General features: G+C 52.5%; 10 protein-coding genes across 11 annotated transcripts; 6 read left to right on the plus strand and 4 right to left on the minus strand.

The window, feature by feature from the left end:
• Positions 1-153: 153 nt before the first annotated feature.
• IUM83_06342 (uncharacterized protein) lies at positions 154-484 on the plus strand (the record flags this gene model as incomplete). Its single annotated transcript, XM_067930540.1, has 2 exons — positions 154-294; positions 374-484. The coding sequence occupies 2 exons, from the start codon at positions 154-156 to the stop codon at positions 482-484; spliced, it is 252 nt and encodes an 83-aa protein (XP_067800383.1).
• Positions 485-694: 210 nt separating this feature from the next.
• Positions 695-1,837, minus strand: IUM83_06343 (ubiquitin-conjugating enzyme e2 t-like; the record flags this gene model as incomplete). The annotated part of the gene is made up of 6 exons (XM_067930541.1): positions 695-1,033; positions 1,120-1,218; positions 1,288-1,393; positions 1,470-1,539; positions 1,627-1,674; positions 1,774-1,837. 6 exons carry the CDS (start codon positions 1,835-1,837, stop codon positions 695-697), a joined length of 726 nt encoding a protein of 241 aa, XP_067800275.1.
• A 162-nt stretch (positions 1,838-1,999) lies between these two features.
• IUM83_06344 (AGC protein kinase) lies at positions 2,000-3,454 on the plus strand (the record flags this gene model as incomplete). 2 transcript variants are annotated; one of them, XM_067930542.1, is made up of 6 exons in its annotated part: positions 2,000-2,049; positions 2,181-2,221; positions 2,297-2,804; positions 2,880-3,053; positions 3,132-3,186; positions 3,257-3,454. In XM_067930542.1, 6 exons carry the CDS (start codon positions 2,000-2,002, stop codon positions 3,452-3,454), a joined length of 1,026 nt encoding a protein of 341 aa, XP_067800280.1. The 2 variants fall into 2 exon arrangements, with proteins under 2 accessions (XP_067800280.1, XP_067800281.1); XM_067930543.1 differs by having other exon boundaries at positions 2,297-2,801.
• A 66-nt stretch (positions 3,455-3,520) lies between these two features.
• Positions 3,521-7,552, minus strand: IUM83_06345 (uncharacterized protein; the record flags this gene model as incomplete). The annotated part of the gene is made up of 4 exons (XM_067930544.1): positions 3,521-3,724; positions 3,804-5,465; positions 5,541-6,121; positions 6,181-7,552. 4 exons carry the CDS (start codon positions 7,550-7,552, stop codon positions 3,521-3,523), a joined length of 3,819 nt encoding a protein of 1,272 aa, XP_067800279.1.
• Positions 7,553-9,457: 1,905 nt separating this feature from the next.
• On the plus strand, positions 9,458-10,749 carry IUM83_06346 (Drug/Metabolite Transporter (DMT) Superfamily; the record flags this gene model as incomplete). The annotated part of the gene is made up of 4 exons (XM_067930545.1): positions 9,458-9,784; positions 9,859-10,038; positions 10,110-10,400; positions 10,480-10,749. The coding sequence occupies 4 exons, from the start codon at positions 9,458-9,460 to the stop codon at positions 10,747-10,749; spliced, it is 1,068 nt and encodes a 355-aa protein (XP_067800278.1).
• Positions 10,750-11,216: 467 nt separating this feature from the next.
• IUM83_06347 (Drug/Metabolite Transporter (DMT) Superfamily) lies at positions 11,217-12,579 on the plus strand (the record flags this gene model as incomplete). Its single annotated transcript, XM_067930546.1, has 5 exons — positions 11,217-11,573; positions 11,636-11,776; positions 11,845-11,883; positions 11,947-12,237; positions 12,307-12,579. The coding sequence occupies 5 exons, from the start codon at positions 11,217-11,219 to the stop codon at positions 12,577-12,579; spliced, it is 1,101 nt and encodes a 366-aa protein (XP_067800384.1).
• A 682-nt stretch (positions 12,580-13,261) lies between these two features.
• IUM83_06348 (Drug/Metabolite Transporter (DMT) Superfamily) lies at positions 13,262-14,614 on the plus strand (the record flags this gene model as incomplete). Its single annotated transcript, XM_067930547.1, has 4 exons — positions 13,262-13,654; positions 13,726-13,905; positions 13,980-14,270; positions 14,342-14,614. The coding sequence occupies 4 exons, from the start codon at positions 13,262-13,264 to the stop codon at positions 14,612-14,614; spliced, it is 1,137 nt and encodes a 378-aa protein (XP_067800329.1).
• A 297-nt stretch (positions 14,615-14,911) lies between these two features.
• Positions 14,912-16,156, plus strand: IUM83_06349 (Drug/Metabolite transporter (DMT) Superfamily; the record flags this gene model as incomplete). The annotated part of the gene is made up of 3 exons (XM_067930548.1): positions 14,912-15,424; positions 15,500-15,790; positions 15,863-16,156. The coding sequence occupies 3 exons, from the start codon at positions 14,912-14,914 to the stop codon at positions 16,154-16,156; spliced, it is 1,098 nt and encodes a 365-aa protein (XP_067800495.1).
• Positions 16,157-16,477: 321 nt separating this feature from the next.
• IUM83_06350 (Transmembrane protein 56-B) lies at positions 16,478-17,611 on the minus strand (the record flags this gene model as incomplete). Its single annotated transcript, XM_067930549.1, has 4 exons — positions 16,478-17,012; positions 17,101-17,191; positions 17,269-17,402; positions 17,466-17,611. 4 exons carry the CDS (start codon positions 17,609-17,611, stop codon positions 16,478-16,480), a joined length of 906 nt encoding a protein of 301 aa, XP_067800330.1.
• A 1,807-nt stretch (positions 17,612-19,418) lies between these two features.
• Positions 19,419-21,383, minus strand: IUM83_06351 (Histamine oxidase; the record flags this gene model as incomplete). Its single annotated transcript, XM_067930550.1, has 1 exon — positions 19,419-21,383. The coding sequence occupies one exon, from the start codon at positions 21,381-21,383 to the stop codon at positions 19,419-19,421; it is 1,965 nt and encodes a 654-aa protein (XP_067800497.1).
• Between the last annotated feature and the right edge of the window lie 103 nt (positions 21,384-21,486).

Here is a 21,486-nt window from a genome sequence, read left to right on the forward strand (position 1 = left end):
ATAAGATGGCAACGAAGAGAGGTGACTTCCATGTGTCTGTTGCTTGTAGTTATAGAGTTCTACACGAATGATGGATAGTCAGAAGTGCCGGGGTCCAAGAACAACCAAGACCTGAAGCCTATTGGCAGACGTAGCGACATTGCGGGCGCCAAAATGGCAGGAAGCACTGCCGGAGCCAAGTGGAAAAGTGAGAAGGCTCTGCAACAGTCAAAGCGCGAGGTCCCTGCCACTTTACAGCCACTCGACTATACGCCAACACCAAAAGAAAACATCGACGTCATGCAAATGGGCAAGGTACGGAGTGCTCTTTGTAGCCCTCTCACTGATTCTGGAAGCTCTCATGGTTACCATATACGATGACTATGATGTACAGAGGCACAGCCAAAGTGGAAAACACGCCAAGTCGCGACCGCATGTGCTTGAAAGTTTGCCCGCTTCTCCGCAGGTACAGGCTTCAAGACAAAATCCGCCTATAGAGACGTAGCGAATCTGACCCTCCATCTGAAGCAGTACAATTTCGTCGACGGTGCTGCTGCCGTAAAACTTTAATCTACGTGGGTATTATCCAAGTCCATAGGCTCGTCCTATTTAAGTCTCTCAGCACTAGTGCTCCGAGTGGATACTGCACGGCTTGGGTCCAGTAATAAATGAAAAAAATATGTTCTGTCAAGCATACTACCTGCGTTGCCGTAAGCTACGACTGGCGTCTCCGCTTGTTGGGTGAATTAGCACATTCCTCACCCTCCTCAGCATCGTCTTCGTCAGCTGACGAGTCGTCGCCCTCATCCTGGCTGGAGGAACCGCCATCGCTAAACGAGTCGTCCGAGGAGACGGAATCTCTGCGCTGCGATGAACCTTCAGTCTCCTGAGTAGGAGCTATTTCCTCAACGGCCGAGCCAGCACCTTCGGCAACTGCTACGTCAGCCTCAACTACAGATTTGGGCGGGTGAACCTGCGTCGCACGAGCGTGTTGGGTAGTCATTTCCGTCGCCTTCTTGTTGAACAGTTCGCGGTTGTGCTTGAAGACATCAGCCTGCACCATCACATCAAAAGCAACAACAAAAAATATATTAGCCGACGAAGTACTGCCCAAACTAACAAACACAGCAGGCGTCGTACAATCTCCGGCATCAACCCGTCATCCGCGTTAGGCTCCGCCATCAGCAGGCGAATGGTCGTCAGCAGGGTACTAACATTGACTGACGGCAGCCAGGAACCCTGAAAACAAAGGAAAAGAGAAATAATAAATAACCACCTCCCACCTCCATCGTCAAGACCGTCACGAACCTTTGGTTGCATTTTCAGTGTGTCGAGGCAGATGCGCCCCGCGTCGTCGATGTTTGGATGGTAAATGGGCGTGATAAAGCGGACCTTGGGTGGCTCGAACGGGTAGCTACCCAATAAAAAAGTAATAATATGATAACCAGCTTTGGGACTTGAGCCGGCGCTAGCCGAAGCCAAAGACGAACCGTTCCGGGATTTCGATCTCCAGCTGGAACACGCCCTTCTCGTACGGGGACCCGTCCGGACCCAGAATCTCTGCAGCATCACATTAAAAAATTTAAATATTAAGTATTAAATTGTTGCCGATTTGTAGAAAATTTTATTGTGGTGTGTGGTACGCACGAGCCTCGAGGAGGTCAATTTTGTCGTCTTTGGGCCAAGCGCTGACGCCTGCCGAGAGCGCAGTTTTAGCGTTAAAAATACAAAAACAATAGGTCAGGATACACGTGATCGCCTGTTGATCACAGACATGGCGGAGTATCCACGCACCGAAGGGCGGGTCGCTCTCCAGCATGGCGATCTCCTTGCGCATGCGTCCGCGCATTGCCGCCATCGCTGAAAGCGAAAAAACAATGCGCTCATTGGTTAATAGTCGTGTTAGGGTTAGGTAAACGTTTGACCTAAATTAGGCCCAAATGTTTACCTAACCCCAACACGACTAGGGTCCCCAAAATAACAACAATAAAATCTTATTGCGATCTTCCGGCACTGAGCAATGGACGACCTGGAGGAGCTGCAGCTGCTGGGCCGCGGCGGCTACGCGAGGTGCGTACAAGCTCTTGCCTAGTTAACGATTACTAAATTATAATTTATAATAAGTATTAGTTAAAGTAGATTGGATGTGTATATGTACGGTATGTAACTAACTGATACTATTAAATCAATTGATATGGCAGTGTGTATCTCGTCCGACGGAATAATTCGTCCGATCTCTATGGTAGACAATTGATAATTTTTACTCCGTTCTACAATAAATCCCAGCGTTTTACGGTGATGGTGTGGTTTATTGCAGCGTTGAAGCGGATTCCGAGGTCGAAGGTGGTCACGGAACAGCAGAAACTGAGACTGGAGGCGGAGAAGTTCATTCTGGAGCACGTCACGAGCCCCTTCCTGTGTCGAGGCGTGGAGAACTTCGAGACGACGGAGGAGGTTGCCTTTCTACAGGAATACGTCGAGGGGCGAGCGCTGTATGAGTGCGTGTGGAAGTACAAGGAGACTGGCAGGTTCCCGGAACACGTCGCCAAGTTTTTCGCGGCGCAACTTGTGCTGGCAGTGAGGGATCTGCACGCTGGAGGGTTTATCCATCGAGATCTTAAGAGCGGGAATGTGCTAGTGGGGAAGGATGGCTTTGCCAAGGTGATCGACTTTGGATTGGCGAAAAAGCTGGTTGCGGATGGTGAAGGTGCAGTTGGGGCAGACAGAGATTTCACGCAGCGCACTCAGTCGATGTGCGGAACGCATTACGTCATGGCTCCGGAAGTGTATTTTCGAGAACCCTATGGGTTTTCAATTGATTGGTGGTGTGTCATTTTTGCTTCGGTTTGCTGCGTGGTGGTGACAAGCTGCTCACCAATGAACAACTTTTGGTTTTGCAGGAGTGTGGGGGTCGTGATCTACGAGATGGTTGCAGGTCGCCCACCATGGGAGTACAAATGTCCAGCAGAGGGCACGATGGCCGAGTACTTCCAGCGAATAAAGCGTATAGCGAACACACCACACCAGAATTCGACTCAAGTACCACTAAGTGGCGACCTGCAATCGTTCGTGAGGTAGGTCATGGCATCGCTTATTTTTTTGTGAGATTTTCTTCGTGCTGAAGCGCGTTGCGTGTGCGTGTGCGACGCCAGTGGTTTGCTGAAGGTCAATCCTCGCGAACGCCTTGGGAGGAACGGCGCAACAGAGGTACAAACTATCAAACTCATTCTGTCAGAAAGTCATTCCTCCTAACCGACAATTTTAAACATGAACACAGGTGATGCAGCATGTTTGGTTTCAAGATATCAAATGGGAGTTACTAGATGCGAAAGATGCATCAGTTGTTGTACCATACGATCCAATAGCTGACTACAATGCAGCTCGAATTCGCACGCCTCCGACAAGAAATGAGAGCTTGTCCAGCGCGGAAAGCATCGACCCTGAGGACAACGCTAAGTATTTTGCCGATTTTTAGGAAGCTACGACGGCTACCAACTAGCTCTATGCTAATGCAACGAAGCTTCTACACCCTCGTGTTGGCCTACACTACCTGCCTAACAAACGATTGCTGGGACTCACGCTCTGCTGTGGCCTTGAGATTCGTGGCCTTCCTGTCGTCGTTCGCAGCAGTGATGTATTCGTCAATGAACTGGGCAATGTAGGGGTGGAACTCATAACGACCGCCAAAGAAGTCTACGTAGTTGGTGCCATCAAACAGATAGCCTTCGGGTAAAGGGTCCATCGCCTTTATCCGAGCGGTCATCACACAACAATAGACACATATCAATAAAAGAGGTTAACCCGTCAACCAGGATAATACTTACATGCAGTCTCTGAATTTCACGCTTTTCCTCGAGGCTAATCGAGGCCTTGGAGAGAACTTGGTTCGGTGATGCCGCAGCATGAGCGTAGCAATTCAGTAGCAGGTCGCGGAGTTTATCAGCATTCAGTCCCAGACCAGTAACTTTCATTTCCAGCAATGGCAGATTGTCTGTTTTGTTCCCCAGTTGGTTTGGGTCGACCCAAAGTCGGGCAAATGTACCCGACGATCGGTATTCGTACACGCATCCAGGCTCATCCTTGAACACAACTCGTCCTTCCACACACCAACACGATCGCGACGGCCCGTTCGAGAAAACACCTTCAGCGCATGGAGTCGCTGAAGAGTTAGTGGATGAGTTGGCATCTTGTCGCACCTTCTCCACCGCGATCGACTGAGCTATGCGGATCCCTTTGGTGCCTTTGTTCGCAGTGTTGTCCATCGGATAAACCCGGTCCATGGATTTGGTCAACGTCGCAAAAGGTGTCAGTGTCTTTGCGATCAGAAACGAGAACTTGGATCGGTCCATCCCAGGAACAATCTCGTAGCTGAAACTCACAGGAGTTTTTGCAGAGTCCAATTCAGCGACGTAGCGAGTGTAGTTCGGCGCGGCATTGTTACTCGAAGTCGAACTATCCCATTCAGGGAAGTGGGCATTGCGATATTGCTTGTAGTAAGCACTTTCGAAGCGGTCAATAGCCAGCAGTGGTGTTAGAGGTCCTTCAAAGACATCATGGGACAGAACCATTACATCGGCGAAAGGATTCACGTGGTCCATGTGAAATCGTAGTCGTTGGAGCACGCCCGGCGCAATGTCGGCGCTGTTTGTCAGCACCATGTGGGTCACAAACCCAGCTTCCATTTGGTCGAAAACTTTGGGAAACGCTGCTTGCGTGGCAAGTGGATCGGGTAAATAGACGTTCGTCGCGCTCACACAGTTAATTACTGCGCCGATCTTGCTCGGAAGAGGGGCATCGTGACAGGCACGTCGAATTGCGCATGCCACCGTTATTGGGTCGATGTAGCCCACAACGACAAGCATAATTCGAGGGTGAAGGCGCAGCGTCTGAGCGTCAGCCTTGATCCGATCCAGTGCTCGACTAAGTTTGTCCGCGATCTCGTAAAACCCTGGCGCCTCCATCTTCTTCTGCTTCGACGGATCCAGACTGCGAAGATCAATGCCAACTGTAATCCATTCAAAACTAGCAGAAGAAATCTTGCACACGGAAACCGCCATTGCTCCAACTCCACTTCCAGGAATTCCGAGCATCACCGTAACTGGAACACAAAGTCTGCTGAGATCTTCTGTGTTGGGCTTTGGTAGCGTAGTGGCTGCTCCAGGATCCTTGGGTATGAAGTCCTGGGGGAAGAAAACGTCAACAGTACGCGCATCCTGTCCGACAAACGTCTGTCTGTGCACAAGCAGCTCGCAAGTCGACTTCACGTGAGTTGGAACGTCAAAATTTGATGCTTCGCCGTCGCGAGGTGTGTCGGCATTGAACTGCTCGCTAAGGTCGCTGGCTCGGTAAATCGGAATATTCAGAGCAGCGGCGGTGACTTTCCAGGCCTCTAGTGCGCGAAAGACTTCGTCCTGGAAACGCGTGCCCGACTGAAGAGGGATGTAAAGTTCTTGTGAATCGAGCGAGAACGGAAGCGCTTCCGACAACTACAGAACGGAAAAGTTTTGCCCCCGTTAGCGCGAAATACTGACTTGCGCTCAGGTTAAACGTTAAATACTTACCGGGGTGAAATGACCAGGGCCTTCGTCCTTTAATTCCATCTTCAGTAGCACCAGCTCTTCGTGAGACGATGGTAGAATGGTCAAACTTTTCAGGTTTCTCTCAATCGAAACGACAATCGGACTGAAGTAGGGGCTTGTAAACATCATGCCACCAGTGAAGATTCTCCAGCTGCCCTGGACAATAGGCATCAGCTCGCTGTTGAGAAGAAGTGTGGCCTTCGAAGACATGGCGCCTTGAGCTGCCTGGGACGTGCTATCTTCTCCATCGACGTCCGCATCAAGTGGTGTTATGGCCTTACCGAGCAGCACAGAGCGGCTTTGGAGCATGAATTCAGATTGAAGTGTTCGCATCAAATCGTTAACAGCTTGTGTTTCCTCTCCACCCTGAACCCAAGAGCGGAAATTCGTAAATGGTTTGGTTACGTGGAGGATACGCTTGATAGCGGGGTTAGTCAAGCTACCCGCACCCCGACCATGAAACAAAAATGTGTCTCCGACAACAAGTGAGCCCAGCGGTTGCGGTGGGTTGGCATCGCTCGGGATGTTTGCCAACTTCATGGAACAGTACAGAAGACACCAGTCTGCAAGTAGCTTCAGGTGAGTAAATACTCTTGATACCACCAGTCTAGCAAGTACATACCTTCAGTTAGAGAGTCAACGGGCTGTCCTCGAGCATCCATAATTTCTGCAGTGAGACGAAGCTGGGCATCAATGAACTTTGTGGGGAATTTGCTTGATCCCAGCAATCGCGAGTGTGTTTTGTCCATCTCAATGATAGCGTGAATAGCCTCAGCGCGAGCAGATTCAATACAACGCTCGACTGAGGCCAATTTGCCGTCCATACATTCGCGGACCAACTCAGCAGCACCAGTTTTGAACCCACGGAGAAGCAGCGCGTATATCTCGATCATCGTCTTCGTATCTGCAGCAGCTGAAGCAACGTCTGAGTTCGGTTTGACCGGAGAAGGAACCAGCGCGTCTTCGTCCACAATTCTCTTGCAGACTTTACCAGACGACAAGAAGTAAGTGCGGGCGAATCGCACGCCGGTGAACGGATCTTCCGCCTGCACGACCATGTGCGTGGCAGGAACACCTTCCTTGCCTCCGGTATTCGCGAGAAATGCTTTCGACGACGATTTCTCCGTCAACGAACTCGTCCTAGCTCCAAACAGCACTCGAGCGCCTCTGTTCGGTGCTGTCTTCAATCCACGAGCGCTGTACTGCATCGTCCCAAACTCATAAAAGCTCAACAGGTCTTCCCCCAGATCGCTCTCCGACTTAGCGTTGCGTACATCGGGGCTCTCAGCGTGATCCAGCTTCAGCAGGAACTCGTCGAAGTGGTGAGCCAAGAACGGCTGACTCTCCTGTACGACCCGTTTGGCACTGAATCCATCCAATTGAGCCATTACTCTCATCATCTCTCGGGATACATTCACCACTCGATGGTTCATCGTGAAGAAGCCGTTGCCCGTAGACTCCCCACCTTCCAGCCCGTAAGATTGCACCAGAGGCCACTTCTCTGGAAGCATAGTGTCCAGCAAATTGGCCCCGTCCCGGTCAACTCCAAATGGCACCCCCACCGTCCTGATCCCCGTCATCATGCTTTTAAACGCACTGATCTTCCGTTCCTCCTGCTCGTCCGGTTCCATCCCATCGTGGACGACGTACTCGGTTACATGCCGCCACTTGGAAATCACCGGAAGCACTTTCACGGCTGCTTCGCTCTCCGACGAGTAAAAGATAGATACTCGCTGCGGACAGATGAGCAGGATGACATCTTCCAGGCGCTCGTGCTCCTGCAAGATCACCTGTTCACCAAGTAGTTCTTGACCTGAACTACCGAGGAAAAGGTACTTGATGGCAGCTTGAGACGCCTGCGAGTGGAAACTGTCCACGCCTCCGATGATCAAAATGCCGTCGAGTTTCGCGTCAGACGCGGTGCACAGCCCCTGGATGCGCTTCAACCGGTCCACACTGTCGCTGCCCTTGAACTCAACCTTCTTCCAGCTCATGATCGAGCACTAAGCGCCTAAATCCCAACTGATCTCCTCGCAACGCTTGACAAAGATCCATCCACGTTGAAGAGCCTCTCCGTCACACGTCACACACTAGCAACGGTCGGTCTTCAACGGCCAAAGCTAAATGTGCTTTGACCAGCAATCGTTACTCCTTGGCGCCGACAATAACGCGTAGTCGCCAATACTTCCGGTATTATTGATGCTCTTCCTAACCAGGTAATCCACGATCAACGACAGGACCCTCGTATGTCGGTGTAAATTATCCATGGAAGGCATCGGAGCGGTAGGAGGAATATCTCTAACCAAGATGACTTTTTTCTGCTGAAAATGTGTCATTCAAGGTTTACGTGAATGTAGTTATCGATGAAATGCTGGACGCGGATTTCGCAAAGCTTCGACGTGTATAATAGGGCGACTCTAGAGGATCCACGGATGTGTTTCGTTGTGATCGCTGCGTTCAGCTGCAGTATTGTTGCGATGTGTGTGGAAATTACAAGTAGACACTCAAGCTCGAATGTAATTCTTACTTTTGCGGATGGGCATCGCTCTGATGTTCAACTGCGTATGTGTGCGATCGATGGTGAACTTAGCATGCAGCCTTCTAAAAGTGTGTTTGCGCAGGTGTGGGTGTGGTACAAAACGCGAAACCTGATTGTAGAACCGAAACACAGGCGTGCCCTTCTGCTTCGTAGCGTCATGGGAGCCATTAGTGTCAGCTTAAAGATTTATGCCATGTGCAACGTGGAGCTGACCGATGCCGTCTCCTTCATCTACACAAGTCCGATCTTCACGTTCCTATTCGTAAGCACTGCGGTGCGGTACCTTAATCTACTACCGGAGATTTGTCAAATACTGTTACTTATGCGTAGGTCGCTCTCCTGCTGGGCGAACAAGTGGGTCGCGTTGACAACCTTGCTACTTTAACTTCTGTGGTGGGGCTGCTGTTCGTGACGAGACGCGGATTCCTGTTTCCAAAATTGAAAGTACCGACGCCAAGAATTCCCCGCTTGCTGTTTTAAGTGCTTTAGGCGCTTCGATATCTTTTATTATTGTGTATATCCCAATGCGAAAAATGCGCGGGCTGGACTACTTGGTGTCCACCCACTACTTCCTTATGCTGGGGACGTGCTACACCGCTATTTCGCTTTGGATTTTCGACGAGGTTCGTACATTCACGAAGAATTTATTCGGTGCACGAATTTGGTGACTGATGTTTCGTTGAGGTAGACCTTACTACTTCCACGAGAGCCAAAATTCCTGCTTCTGCTAAAGGAAGCGGCTTCTTCGCATATATCGGTCAAATTTTCCTGGCCGTGGGGCTCGAGCACGGAAAGGCTGGCATCGCCTCGGTCACACGCTTCTTCGGTGTGGTCTTCGTGCTTGGCTGCGATGTTGCAGTTCTTCATGAGCACGTAGCTTGTTCAGCATGCCTGGAGCTCTGATACCGTTTGAGGGTCCGGCGACTATCGTAGTGCACCAAGCCCGCATAACGTAACGTTACTAAAATATTGAATCCCTAGGAATGGCATTACACCTCTTTATAACAGCAACATCCGCGAATACATATTTCTGGAAGGTGTGTGCTACACGAGACCCGCAACAAACGTTTCAACCGTGAGTCGGGGACAGAATCATTTATCTCACGGACTATTTGAGGGAGATACTACCGCTCGACAACATGCCTGCAGTACTTATCGTGCACAATTCTCCTCCCACAAAAACTTCCAGATCTGAGCGTGGCGAGGACGGCAGAGAATTTTCTCACTGGGGTTTCTGCTTGCTCAGCACACTCCCAATTTCTCGCATCAGCTAAGCAGGAGCTCATTTCGGTAGAAAACTTGATGACGAATGACTGTTCCATCCAGGTCCGATAACCATGGAGGAGCTGCAGTGGCTCCAATGCCCCCCGACAACGACACCACGAACAAAATTTTGCAATCGGACGATATTGAAGACGGTGCTGGCAATGAAGGCATTCGCGACGACCAGCCGCTTCTGAAGTCGGCAAGCGCTAGTGATGCCGCCTCCAAGAGTGATATTGGCAGTTCAACTGCGGGCTTGAACGCGTCTGCATTGAGCGCAAAGCGAGTGAAAGGCCTCGGGTTTATCGTGTTTGCAGCCTTCAACTTCAGCGTCGCCTCGGTTTGCGTTAAGTATGCCAGCCATCGCGTGACGTCACACGAGACTGTGTTCTGGAGGATGTTTGTGGCGATGACAATGAACTTTGTGAGTGAATAGCTGTATATTTCCACCCGAACCAGTCGACTGATCCTCTTCTGTGTTTTGCTTTGTGCCAAAAGCTTTGGTCCCGCTACAAGAATCGAAAGCTGGAGGTCGATCCGAAGTATCGCCGTCTGCTTTTATTCCGCTGTATTGTAGGCACGATCGGCGTGAACCTGCAGTTCTACGCGATGTCGAAGATGGTGCTAACGGATGCTGTGGTCATCATCTTCTTGAGCCCTATCTTCACATTCTTTTTGGTACGAACCGCGCCTTGGGTATCAATTGTCCTGATTACTGATATAAAGTGCATGGTGTATGATTCATGCAGGGAGCTGTGGTGTTGAAGGAGTCCATTGATCGGATCGACTTCACGGCTGCCATCACGGCCTTCGTGGGTGCGCTTTTCGTGACAAGGCCAGCGTTTATCTTCGGAGCAGGGGGAGATGCTGCGAAGGCTCCTGTACTCGCGGTTTTCTGTGCTCTCGGTGGTGCGATGACACAGGCGATTGTATATGTGACTTTGAGAAAGCTGCATGCGGTGGATCACCTGTCTGCCATTCACTACTTCTTTGCGTTCGGGACCATCACGTCAATTCTGACAATTCTGTTTCTGGGAGTGGTAAGATCACCAGCAAAGTTCACCAGCAACGTTGATTCTGTAGATGTTTGCAGTACTAACCTGCGTTTGCAAAATGCAGGCTGTCAAAATTCCGATGAACGCGGCGTTCCTGTTCTCAGTTTTCGGCAGCGGTTTTTTCTCGTTCATCGGGCAGATTTTCCTCACGAAAGGCTTCCAGATCGAGAAGGCCGGTATCGCGTCCGTGATGCGCTACTTCGATGTGGTGTTCGTAGTGGCCATGGATATCGTGGTACTGGGAGAACGCGTGAATGCTCTTAGCATTGTCGGCGCTGCAATTATCATGGGCGGAGCTTCGCTTATTGTGCTGCGTAAGGCGTACAAGAAGTAGCGAGTCTGGACCGGAATACTTACAGTGGGGCCGAAGAGAAAAAATGGCACATCTTCATTTAGTTTTTCCATTAACTAGTGAATAAATTCTCTAGTACTCCCTTGTCAGCAGACATGGAAAATAAATCGTTATAGCAGCGTCGTGTGCCTTCTCGGAGGCGGTATTTCCACAGGGTCCGAACTAAAGGATTAAACGGGTGTGAATGCCGTTGCCTTCATCCGTTAGTTAGTGGGATCAACCAGAAGTAGAAAGTGGCCATCTCATCGAGTGGATTGGAAGAACAACCTCGATACCCGAAAATAGTGGGGACGGTAAACTTCGTTGGTGATGTACAGAGGCTCTGGCCAGCTATTCTTGCTGGTCTTGGTGTGGAGTGTTCCAAGGGGCCTGACGAATGTCATTTACCGATTGGTTTGGAGTCAGACACTGACGGTCAAAGCCTTCTTAGCTCCAAAGAAAATCTCGAGATGGCTCCCAACAACAGATCTGCCGTAGTGCAACCACTTCCACCCGACGCTCCACGTAGCATTCCCGACCCGAAAGAAAAACTTGCAGGAGATGTCGAGAATGAGGACCAGCCACTGCTGAAATCGTCCAGCCTGGACAATCCTACCTCCAAGAGTGAAATTGAAGATACTTCAGTCCCCGTCAAGGCCGCCGAAAACACGCTTTGGAGTATGAAGCGAGCGCAAGGGCTCGGATTCATTGTCTTTGCGGGGCTAAACTTCAGTATCGCTTCGATTTGCATCAAGTACGCAAGCCATCGCGTGACTTCCCACGAAACAGTCTTCTGGAGGATGATCGTGGCTCTCGTTCTAAATTATGTACGTTTGACCTCGTAGTTGTCGTAGATGTCTTTACTCATTTGAAGTTGTTGATAATTTAGATATGGACTCGCTACAAGAAGCGCACTCTTGTTGTCGAGCCGAAGTACCGCGGTCTATTACTCTTCCGTTGCGTCGTGGGGACTGTTGGGGTCAACATTCAGTTCTACGCAATGTCGAAAATGGTTCTAACAGACGCTGTGGTGCGTAACAGAACTTTCCTATGGCAAAAGTTCACGCTTACTCATTACCGCGTACGATTTTTCGATAGGTGATCATCCTCACTAGCCCAATTTTCACCTTTTTTCTCGTACGTTCTTCTCGACGATGCAAGCTGAGTGTTTTTCGTTCTAACTTTGATGCACTTGACTAGGGCGCTGCCGTTCTCGGGGAGAAGATCAACCGAGTTGACCTAATGGCTGGCATTACGTCGTTCATTGGCGTAATGTTCGTGACGAGGCCTGCGTTCCTGTTTCCGACCGAAGTCGTCAGTGCTCAAGCACCTATGCTAGCGATCTACTGCGCCATCGGTGGTTCGCTGACCTCTGCCGTAGTCTACATCCTGCTACGACGGCTAACCAAAGTGGATCCCTTGGTTGCTATTCACTACTTTTTCGTGTTCGGAACTTGCACCTCAGTCATAACAATTCTGCTGCTGGGTGTGGTAAGTCAGCTCAATATTACGTGTTCTGCTTGGTTGTTGTTGATCTAACAATGCTGGGGTGACTTGTAGTCTATGACAGTGCCGCTCGAGGCGACATTCCTGTTCGCCATCTTTGGCAGCGGCTTCTTTTCTTTCATCGGGCAAGTTTTCATGACTAAAGGATTCCAGCGAGAGAAAGCAGGCATCGCTTCCGTGATGCGCTACTTCGACGTCGTGTTCGTCGTGGCGATGGACGTGTTGATCCTGGGCGAGCACGTGAACATCTTGAGCCTCCTCGGCGCGGGGATCATCATGGCTGGGGTTTCGATGATCGTTCTGCGCCGAGCTCGTGAAAAGGAATAGGGAGGACACCCACTGCAGCGAGGGCAAACTACCTAACCTGACAATCACAATAAAATCCGCTCTCTGCTATTTTTTGTATTTTTTTAGTACAAGCATGAAAGCACAGGCATATGAACGCCCAACAAAGAAAAGCCACAGCTCACCAGCGGAACCCGGTTCGAGCGATTCGTTGGCAGGGAATCGTTAGTTTCCACACCGGAGGTTTCGTGCAGCGTTAGTGCTGCAAATTCTTGACGTTACCATTCGCTTTCATGTCCGTTTCGGAGCACTGAAGACGAGATCAAAAAGTGAGTGGGTGCCGGTCAGGTCGTTGAGACGGCCGAAGTGAGCGTTTTCCATCGTCCTTTGAATAGCAACAGAACATGATTCGCGTGCTACAGAGAACTTTACAACACTATGGATTGGATGGACGCGATAAGAATGAGCGCGAATGTTGTGCTTGAAGACGGCGGAACCACGTTCGATCTTGTCTCCACGCTTGGCCACCAAAACTTTCGATGAATGATGTTCAATGCTTGGTAGATGAGCTTACATGCGGTCTATAGTTGGTGTCACCCTCGGTAGGGCTGTCGCCAACGAGTATCACTTCTGAATTATCTGCCACTCAAGTTGGCTCGAAAACGATCTCGTCGAAGGAAGCTTCGACAAAGGACTAACAATTGGAGGCGACTCAACAGTGCGCATGCTTCTTCATAGCAGCGCACGTGGACTGGCGGTAGTGACCCCGCTACCGCCCAACCTTGGCAAAATTGACACTGATCCCGTCAAGAAACCTGCAGGCGACTCCGGAACTAATGGCGATGACGAGAACATCCGCGACGATCTCCCGTTGTTGAAGCCCGACAGCTCCAGCGATGAAATCTCGAAATTTGACGAGGACGAGATAGTCACCATCGTCCTACCGTCGAGTGCCAAAGCATCGTGGAACTTGGAAAAAGTGCGAGGACTGGGATATATCGTCATCGCGGCATTCAACTTCAGCATTGTGTCGGCATGTGTGAAATACGCGAGTCACTACGCCAACTCCAACATCATCGTGTTCTGGCGCATGCTTATCGGCTTGGTGATGAATTGCGTACGTACTGTGGCAACTTTTCTGATCGCATTATTACCACACTGACTAACTATCAACTATTCTCTACGCAGCTATGGGTGCGGTACAAAAAGGCAAATCTCTTCGTCGGGCGAAAGGACCGCTTCCTTCTCCTTTTCCGCTGCTTCGTCGGAACTTCTGGCACCACTTTGTCGTTCTACGCTATGTCGAACATGCCGCTGACGGACGCCGTGGTGATCATCTTCACATCTCCGATTTTCACCTTTTTCCTCGTACGTCCTCAAAATACGCTTCCAGCGTGTTTTCGCTTTCAAAAGTGCTAACAGTTTGGTGAATCTGTGCGCAGGCGGCTGTGGTTCTCGGTGAAGCAATCGACTACGTGGATCTAGTCGGTGGAGTCACCTCGTTCGTGGGGGTGTTGTTCGTGACGAGGCCTGCGGTCTTGTTCCCGTCGCACGCGTCGGGTAGCAGCGCACCGTTCCTCGCCATCGTCTGCGCCATGGGGTCGTCACTGTCGCAGGCGATCGTGTACATCTCGATGCGGAAGATGAAGGACCTCGACAACTTGCTCGTCATCCAGTACTTCCTCATGTTCGGCGCTTGCTACTCCGGCTTCATGCTCTGGGCGCTCGGAGTGGTGAGAAGTAGCAAAACATCTCGTTTCCAAGGCTCCGAAGGTGCTAACGGATTATTTTTTGTTCTCTGCAGAAGCTCGAGCTGCCGACGGAGCCGGGCTTCCTCTTCTCCATCTTTGGATGCGCCTTCTTCTCGCTTGTGGGGCAGTGGTTCCTCACCAAGGGCTTCCAGACCGTCAAGGCCGGCATCGCGTCCGTCATGCGCTACTTCGACGTGGTGTTCGTCATGTGCCTGGACGCGCTCGTCCTCGGCGAGACTGTCAACCTCTTCAGCGTGCTCGGCGCCGCCATCATCATCAGCGGAGCCTCCGTCATTGTCATGCGCCAGGCCGTCACCAAGAAGTAGCCATCCGAAAGACGAGCATCACACCACTTCAACTTGCCGTTGTGTGGTGCACACAGCCAAACTTTCTCCCATTTATAAAAATTGTATAACACGGGTTATCACTCACACAGAGATATTAATATTTATATAGATATTTGCTTACAACAGGGCACGCTTGTGATTGTACAAGTTTACACGGTTATATCAATTCACAGAGAGAAGTTCAGACGCAAGTGCGTCAGACACGCAGTGCTACATGAGACTTGTCACCATGGGCGAGCAGCTCATTGATACATCGTCCTCATAGCCACCTGCCCCATGATCGCTCCGATTCGCAGCGAGCTCAAGTCAACCGGCAATTCCGGCCCAACGGTGCGCGTGCAGGTATCGGGCGACGACGAAAGTGTGGCCAACGAGGCGCCCAGTGCCTCCGAGTCGAGTCCGTCGCTGGTTAAAGCCTCGTCAACTGCATCGGTAGAGTACGGCGGTGCGCGGGGCTGGCGCTCGCCTCAGACGCTGGCGCTGGGCTACATCGCCTTCGCCGCGTTCAACCTGAGCCTCATGCGCGCCTGCGTCAAGTTCGCCAGCCGCCAGGTGACGTCCCACGAGACGGTCTTGTGGCGCTCCTCCGTGGCCTGGCTGCTGAACCTGGTGCTCGTGCACCGCGAGCGCGTGGCGCTGGCGGTGGCGCCCAAGCACCGCAACATGCTCTTCTGGCGCTGCTTCTTCGGCACGTTCGGCATCAGCATCCAGTTCTACGCCATGGCGCAGATGGTGCTCACGGACGCCGTCACGATCATCTTCACCAGCCCCATCGTCACCTTCATGCTCGTACGTGGTGCGGAGCTTCGTAGCTGTCAAGTAGGTAGTTACTGATGGTTGTTATTGTTGATTTGGTGCTGTCAGGGCGCGCTGGTACTGGGTGAAGCCATCGAGCGTCTGGACTTGCTCAGCTGCTTGGTGTCGTACGTTGGCGTGGTGTTCGTCACCAGGCCGGCGTTCTTGTTCGCGACTGACGAGGAGACCAAGGAGGTACCGCCGCTTGCGATTGTTTGCGCCTTGGGCGGCTCGGTCATGCAGGCGTGTTCGTACATTGCGATGCGCCAACTGCGCGAGCTGAACTATGTGGTGATTAACCACTACTTTCTGTTGTTCGGGCTGCTCTACGCGCTGGTGACGCTGTGGTACTTCGACGTGGTAGGTTTTCTAGCTGGTTTCGAGCGTGATTGCTGTGAAGAAACTAAGCAAGATTTTTGTGGTGCCGTACAGAGCTTCACCATGCCGAACAACATCACTCTCATGGCCGCGCTTTTCGGAAGCGGACTATTCGCCTTTGTCGGCCAAGTATTCCTCACCATGGGCTTCCAGCAGTCCAAGGCTGGCATCGCATCTGTAATGCGATATTTGGATGTCGTGTTCGTACTCGTTTGGGACATTGTTCTGCTCGACGAGAATGTCAGCATGTACAGCGTGATAGGTGCCGCTATCATTATCGCAAGTGCTTCCTTCATCGTCTTGCCAAAGAAGTCAGGCACCAAGGCCAAACCCAAAGCGGTCGAGTGATGAGCCTGGATCATGTCTTCACTATCTATGCTCAGAATATAAGACAAGCGTATTAACTCCATCTAACACAAACCGAAATGATACTAGCCAAGACACCAGTGTATTCGTGGGAAGTGTTGATGCGCGACTGGAAAACTGCAGCCGGACACGCGCTTGCCATCTTTGACTCACTGCCAGGAGCGATGGCTCCATAAATTTACAAATACCTAGCACTGGGGTCTATCTATCGCTCGCGTGCCGGTCGATGTGTTGCACGAACGTCGACCAGGAAGGGAGACAACCATGCTGCACGTTCGAAGCGCGCTGCGTGCGTCCTCTTTCTCACACGACCGACTTGGAAGTCCACCGGGGATCTCGCGACACGCTGCCGTAGCTGGCGCCCCACCTATCATTGCCGCCGGAAGGCGACAAGATCGGGTTCGATCTTGGGGTCATGGACTGGCGCATGGTCAACTTATAGTCCGGGTACTCCTCCATCTGCAGCACGGGCACGCGCCATTTGGCCAGCACGTCGGGCGTCCAGACAAACACAAACACGCCGACACAGAAGGCGGCGATGATGTGGCCGCAGAAGGCTGCGGGCACCGTGCAGAACGGCGCGGCGCCTGCGTCCGGGATGATCCTCGTCCAGAGGACGTAGACGTTGTAGATGGGCAGCAGCACGCGCGCCACGAACCAGCACACGTAGGTCAGGTAGAAGAAGAACTCGTGCGCCTTGCTCTTTCCGTAGCCCAACTGCTCCATGAAGGTGGTGACGTTGAGCGGGATGACGGCGAACTCGACCATGAGGAAGAGCTGCAGCAAGTACAGGTCCATGCCGCAGCCCGAGTGCATCGTGTAGATCAGGTACGGCAGCCTGCACACAAGAAAAAAGCATTGCAACAAATCGCCATTAGACCACGAACAAACTTCATGACACAGTGCAGCGAGCGCCGATGACGTACGCAGCCACGACGTGGTGCACCACAAAGACCCGCCAGAGCGGCACCTGCCACAGCACCAGCACGAACAGGTCGAACAGGAAGTAGCCGCACGCTGCATCAACAACAACAACAGTGAGTCAGCCACTGTATACACAGCAGCAGCACCGCTGGAACAGATGCAGCACGTACAGAAGGAGAAGAGCGTGGAGGCGAGGTACATGGGCGACTCCTTGGTCGGCAGCAGGTCCTCGTCCCAGCGCTGCGTCACGAAGCTGTAGCTCATGCCCGACGCAATCACCAGCGCGTGGATGGTCGAGTTCACCCTGCAGAGCCGTTAGTTGGATGCCATATGCGTTTATTCATTGATGGCTGGGGGCTGGCCGCACCTAGAGCACCAGTCGCCCTGCTCCGGGATGGAGAAGTCCCGGTAGACCTTGACGAAGCGGTCGGACAGGCGGTTGGCCACGTGGAAGACCAGCGCAAAGAAGCACATGGAGCCCAGCAGCACGTGCATGCTGCGCGCGGCGTCCATGGTCGTCCCAATCAATCGATCAATCAGCAACGCGGACGGCTCTCTTGCGGCGCGGCAGCTCGTCGGCGAATGGCACGCCTCGCACCAGCTGCGCGCTGCGTATCAGTCAGTGCGGGAATTCGACTGTCGGCGCTCTGCACCCCCAGCGGCCCATTTTTTGGGTCGCCAGCCAATCAAATTGGTGATAAGAGTAGGACGGGACGTGGACGTGGGGCGGGTAGGGTTGAGTACCGCCACATTTTGCGTCAGAAGGTGGTACGATAAAGACACCAGACGACAGAATGTGTAGATAACATCGGTGCCCAAAGTAGAAATGGGATTAACCAATTTTTTATAATGGGCTATGTTCCCGTAATGGCTGGTTTCTGTGCAAGAGCTCAAAAAAGAGCATGGAGGCCAGTCATAGAAAAGCATCGTTTGCCGACCTGTGCCAGTGCACAGCTTCACTTTAGTGTGGGGCTCAAGGCGGACAAGTTGCACAGCATCGACAACGTCCATGGATCATGCTGCACCCGAATGACTTCCCGCTGTCCGAGTTTTCTGGCCGCAAAGCGAGCTTGCGTGCATTCACTTTGCATTCACAGTCACAACTGCTGAGATCCCAGAAGCCTCGAAACACGTTGACCGTTCTTACATGTGGCAGAGGTATTGGAGCAGTCCATACAGCCTGAAGCAAGTAGTGCAATTGCCCCTAGTTTGGCAGGATATATTCCCACTAAGCCGCCTGGCACCCAGTAGGCCCAGTAATAGTTGATGCACTTGAGCTGCGGTAGCACTGAAGATCGTTTGGCCAACAAGTTTATTTGTTTTGCAAAAACACGCTGTTGAACATGTTGAACTGGTTGAACTTCGTCAGTGACGGACTCACCTCATTTCGTGTCGTTGTTTGTCCCGAGCGTCTGAAGCAAATGGGTTGGCAGGTTGGTGGGCCAAGCGCGTAGTACGATAGGATATTCCTATTTTAGTGTTATGTAATTGCACTCAGGGCGAGCTCTGCGTCAACCCCACTGACTGGGCCTACTGGGTACCAGGCGGCTTATTGGGCAAGTCGACCATGATGAACGAGCGGCTGAACTACGACACTCTGAAGTGATGTTCGGGCCACTTTTTTTCTGAGTTTTGAGTAATATCATCCAATCGCTGAATGTTGCAGGTTGTGCAAATCAGACAAATGTAAGGGTCGTATTAGAATTATATTAATTATATATTAATTATATAATTAATTATATAATTAATATAATTCTCCGCTTGGTATCTTTGCATTATATAATTAATATAATTCTTCGCTCGGTGTCTTTGCTCATGTGGGTATTCAATCTGGGTTGGCGTACCGAACTCACAACGATGAAAAGATTGTGCGTTGAAGCCACGCTACTTCCAGCGAAACCAGAAACTGGAGTAGCGTGGGGCTGTGCGGTTTCAACATGCTCTAACCACGTAGCATACACTACGGTGGTTTTTGGTTAGAGACCACGGGCTTCGGCATCGTTCCAGGCAATGAAAATTAATATTACGCAGAAATCAGTATTGAATACTCGGATTTAAGTATATTGGCGTTCATCGACTACCGTACGGTGGCTAAAACGTCGCTGTGTCGACCTGCTGTCAATACCGGTAACACGACGTCGGGCACGTACCGCGCTTGACTCCGAGTAGACTACTGCAGTGGCTGCAGTGGTCTGGAATAAGGTCGTGCTAGTCATTGACGTTCACTTTGAATATGAAACACGCACTTGGAAATGAACACCAAGCACCACTACCTACACGTAGCTTCGACATCGGGCAGCTATCTCAGCTCTCTACCTGCTTACGGACACTCGCACTCGCAATTCTCCGAGAACTCCTTTCCGTTCGGGTCATCCGGCACGTCCAGCGTCGGGTTGCGGTCGAAGAAGCCGTCCGGGCGGAAGCTGAAGCCGGCGTAGTCAACGGGCATGATCGGCCAGTCCTCGACGCGAGGGAAGTGCGTGAGGCCGAAGGTGTGCCAGACCACGATGTCCTCGTCGTCTACCGATCGGTTGGCCTTGGCGTAGGCCGGCAGACCCGAGTACCCCGGGTGCTGGTTTGGCGTGTAGCCGGCGGCCCACATCTCGTCACGCGCGAATTGCGTGACCCACAGGTGCTTGGTGGCGTACTGCGCGCGCTTATTGATTGAGCTATTGTCGGCCGCCAGTAGCAACGGAGCGCCCTCGGGGTACAGGACATAGCCCGTCGGTCTGCCAAGACGGTTCAGCTTCTCGCTCGAGGCGATCAACCAAGCGCGGCCCAACTTGTTGTCCGCCTCACGCTGCGCGTCGCTCTCACACTCCAGACGGGTGGCCACACGCTTGAAGGCGTTGCCCACGGGGTTTTCGGGGCTGATCGGCAGGCGCTGCACCTCGAGCTCGTCGACGTGGCACTTGTTGCCATCGATGGCCACATCCAGCCGAGCAGCGAACAAGTGCTGGTGGCACGGCGCACCGAGTCGCGGCGCCATCTCCGTGGCGAAATCGTACTCGCCCTCGGGACGGCCCGACGAGAAGACGATGCCCGTGGCCTTGCACTCGAGCTCGATCTTGCCGTCCAGGTAGAAGTACCAGTAGAAGCCGTAGTCGTAGTTGCCCACCGTCACGAAGAACGAGATGACAAGACGGCGCTGGCGACGCACCGTACCAGAATTGGTGAACACATCCGTATGCTTCCAGAGCGTACCAAAGTCCTCTTCGTGGATGCAGATGGCGTTCTTGAGCAGCACGGGTTCGCCGAAGTCGTTCACCACGGTGGCGTCGAGGTATTGGATCTTGCCGAGGCAGTCACACCCGAGCACGAGGCAGTTGGCCAGGCGCCCGAACTGGTACTCGCCCGCGTCGAAGTAGTTCTGCCACTCGTGGGTGGGCTGCGGTTCGCCGTAGGGCACCACCATCTCGGAGATGGCGGCGCGGTTGAGGATCGGGCGCTTGGTGCCGCGGTCGTTGAACGAGATGTCGTGCAGCGTGAGGCCCTCTCGTCCGTTGAAGCCGATGCGGACCTCCCAGTTCTGCCAATTGAGCACGTGGTTCTTGACCGTGAAGCTCGCGCCTTCGGGCTGCGTGATCCGCAGTGGCTTCATGTCCGTGCGCATCGGGCCTGACAGCTTCGGGTCCAGGTAGTCGCCCGACTCCATCGGGACGTGGTCGTAGCCCGTGTCAATGAGGCGAATTACTCGCTTGTCGGTGAGGTCGACATGGGCCACAATGCCGTCGATCGGGTGTGCGAACATGGAGTGCGTGTTCTCAGTCGCCAGGAAGCTCAGCACGCGGATCATTCGGCGGCCGACCTCCTCTTCATAGCCAAACACGCCGGCAGATAATGGCACACTACGTACGACGCTGAGGTCGGTGATGCCGCGCTTGGCCAAGGCAGCAACGTAGCCCGGGTCGGCCTTGGTGATGGTCTCAGCTGCGACGTAGTCTTCGTCCAGGATCGGCCCCCAGCCGTCCGTGGCGGGGTTGAGTTGGTGGTTGTGCACGACCTTGCGGGCCGGGACGTCGACCACCATCTCACGTGCCACGTTGCTCGCCTTGTCCAGCACAAGCACCCCGATCTCACGGGGGACGTCGTCGCCAGCCTTCCAACCGTCCAGCGTCTTGTGGTCGGGCTCGCGCAGCATCACGTACGAGAAGCGGAAGTTGGGTCCGGCGTAGCCAGCCTCGCCGACAATCTGCTTCATGCTCTGCACCTCTGCGGCCGTGAGAGGGTCGAGTGGGTGAATGACCGCGTCATTGAGCTCGGGTGTATTGGCGTGGGAGCACATCTCGAACTGTTGAGGAAGTGAAGTGGCGGATGCGCGTCAGGCAGGAAAACCAAAAGTGAGTCGAGATGGAGTGGAGCTGATGTCAACGCTAGGAGCCGCATCC

This window comes from Phytophthora cinnamomi, assembly GCF_018691715.1.
Source record: "Phytophthora cinnamomi strain GKB4 chromosome Unknown Contig1, whole genome shotgun sequence".
NCBI lineage: Eukaryota > Oomycota > Peronosporomycetes > Peronosporales > Peronosporaceae > Phytophthora > Phytophthora cinnamomi.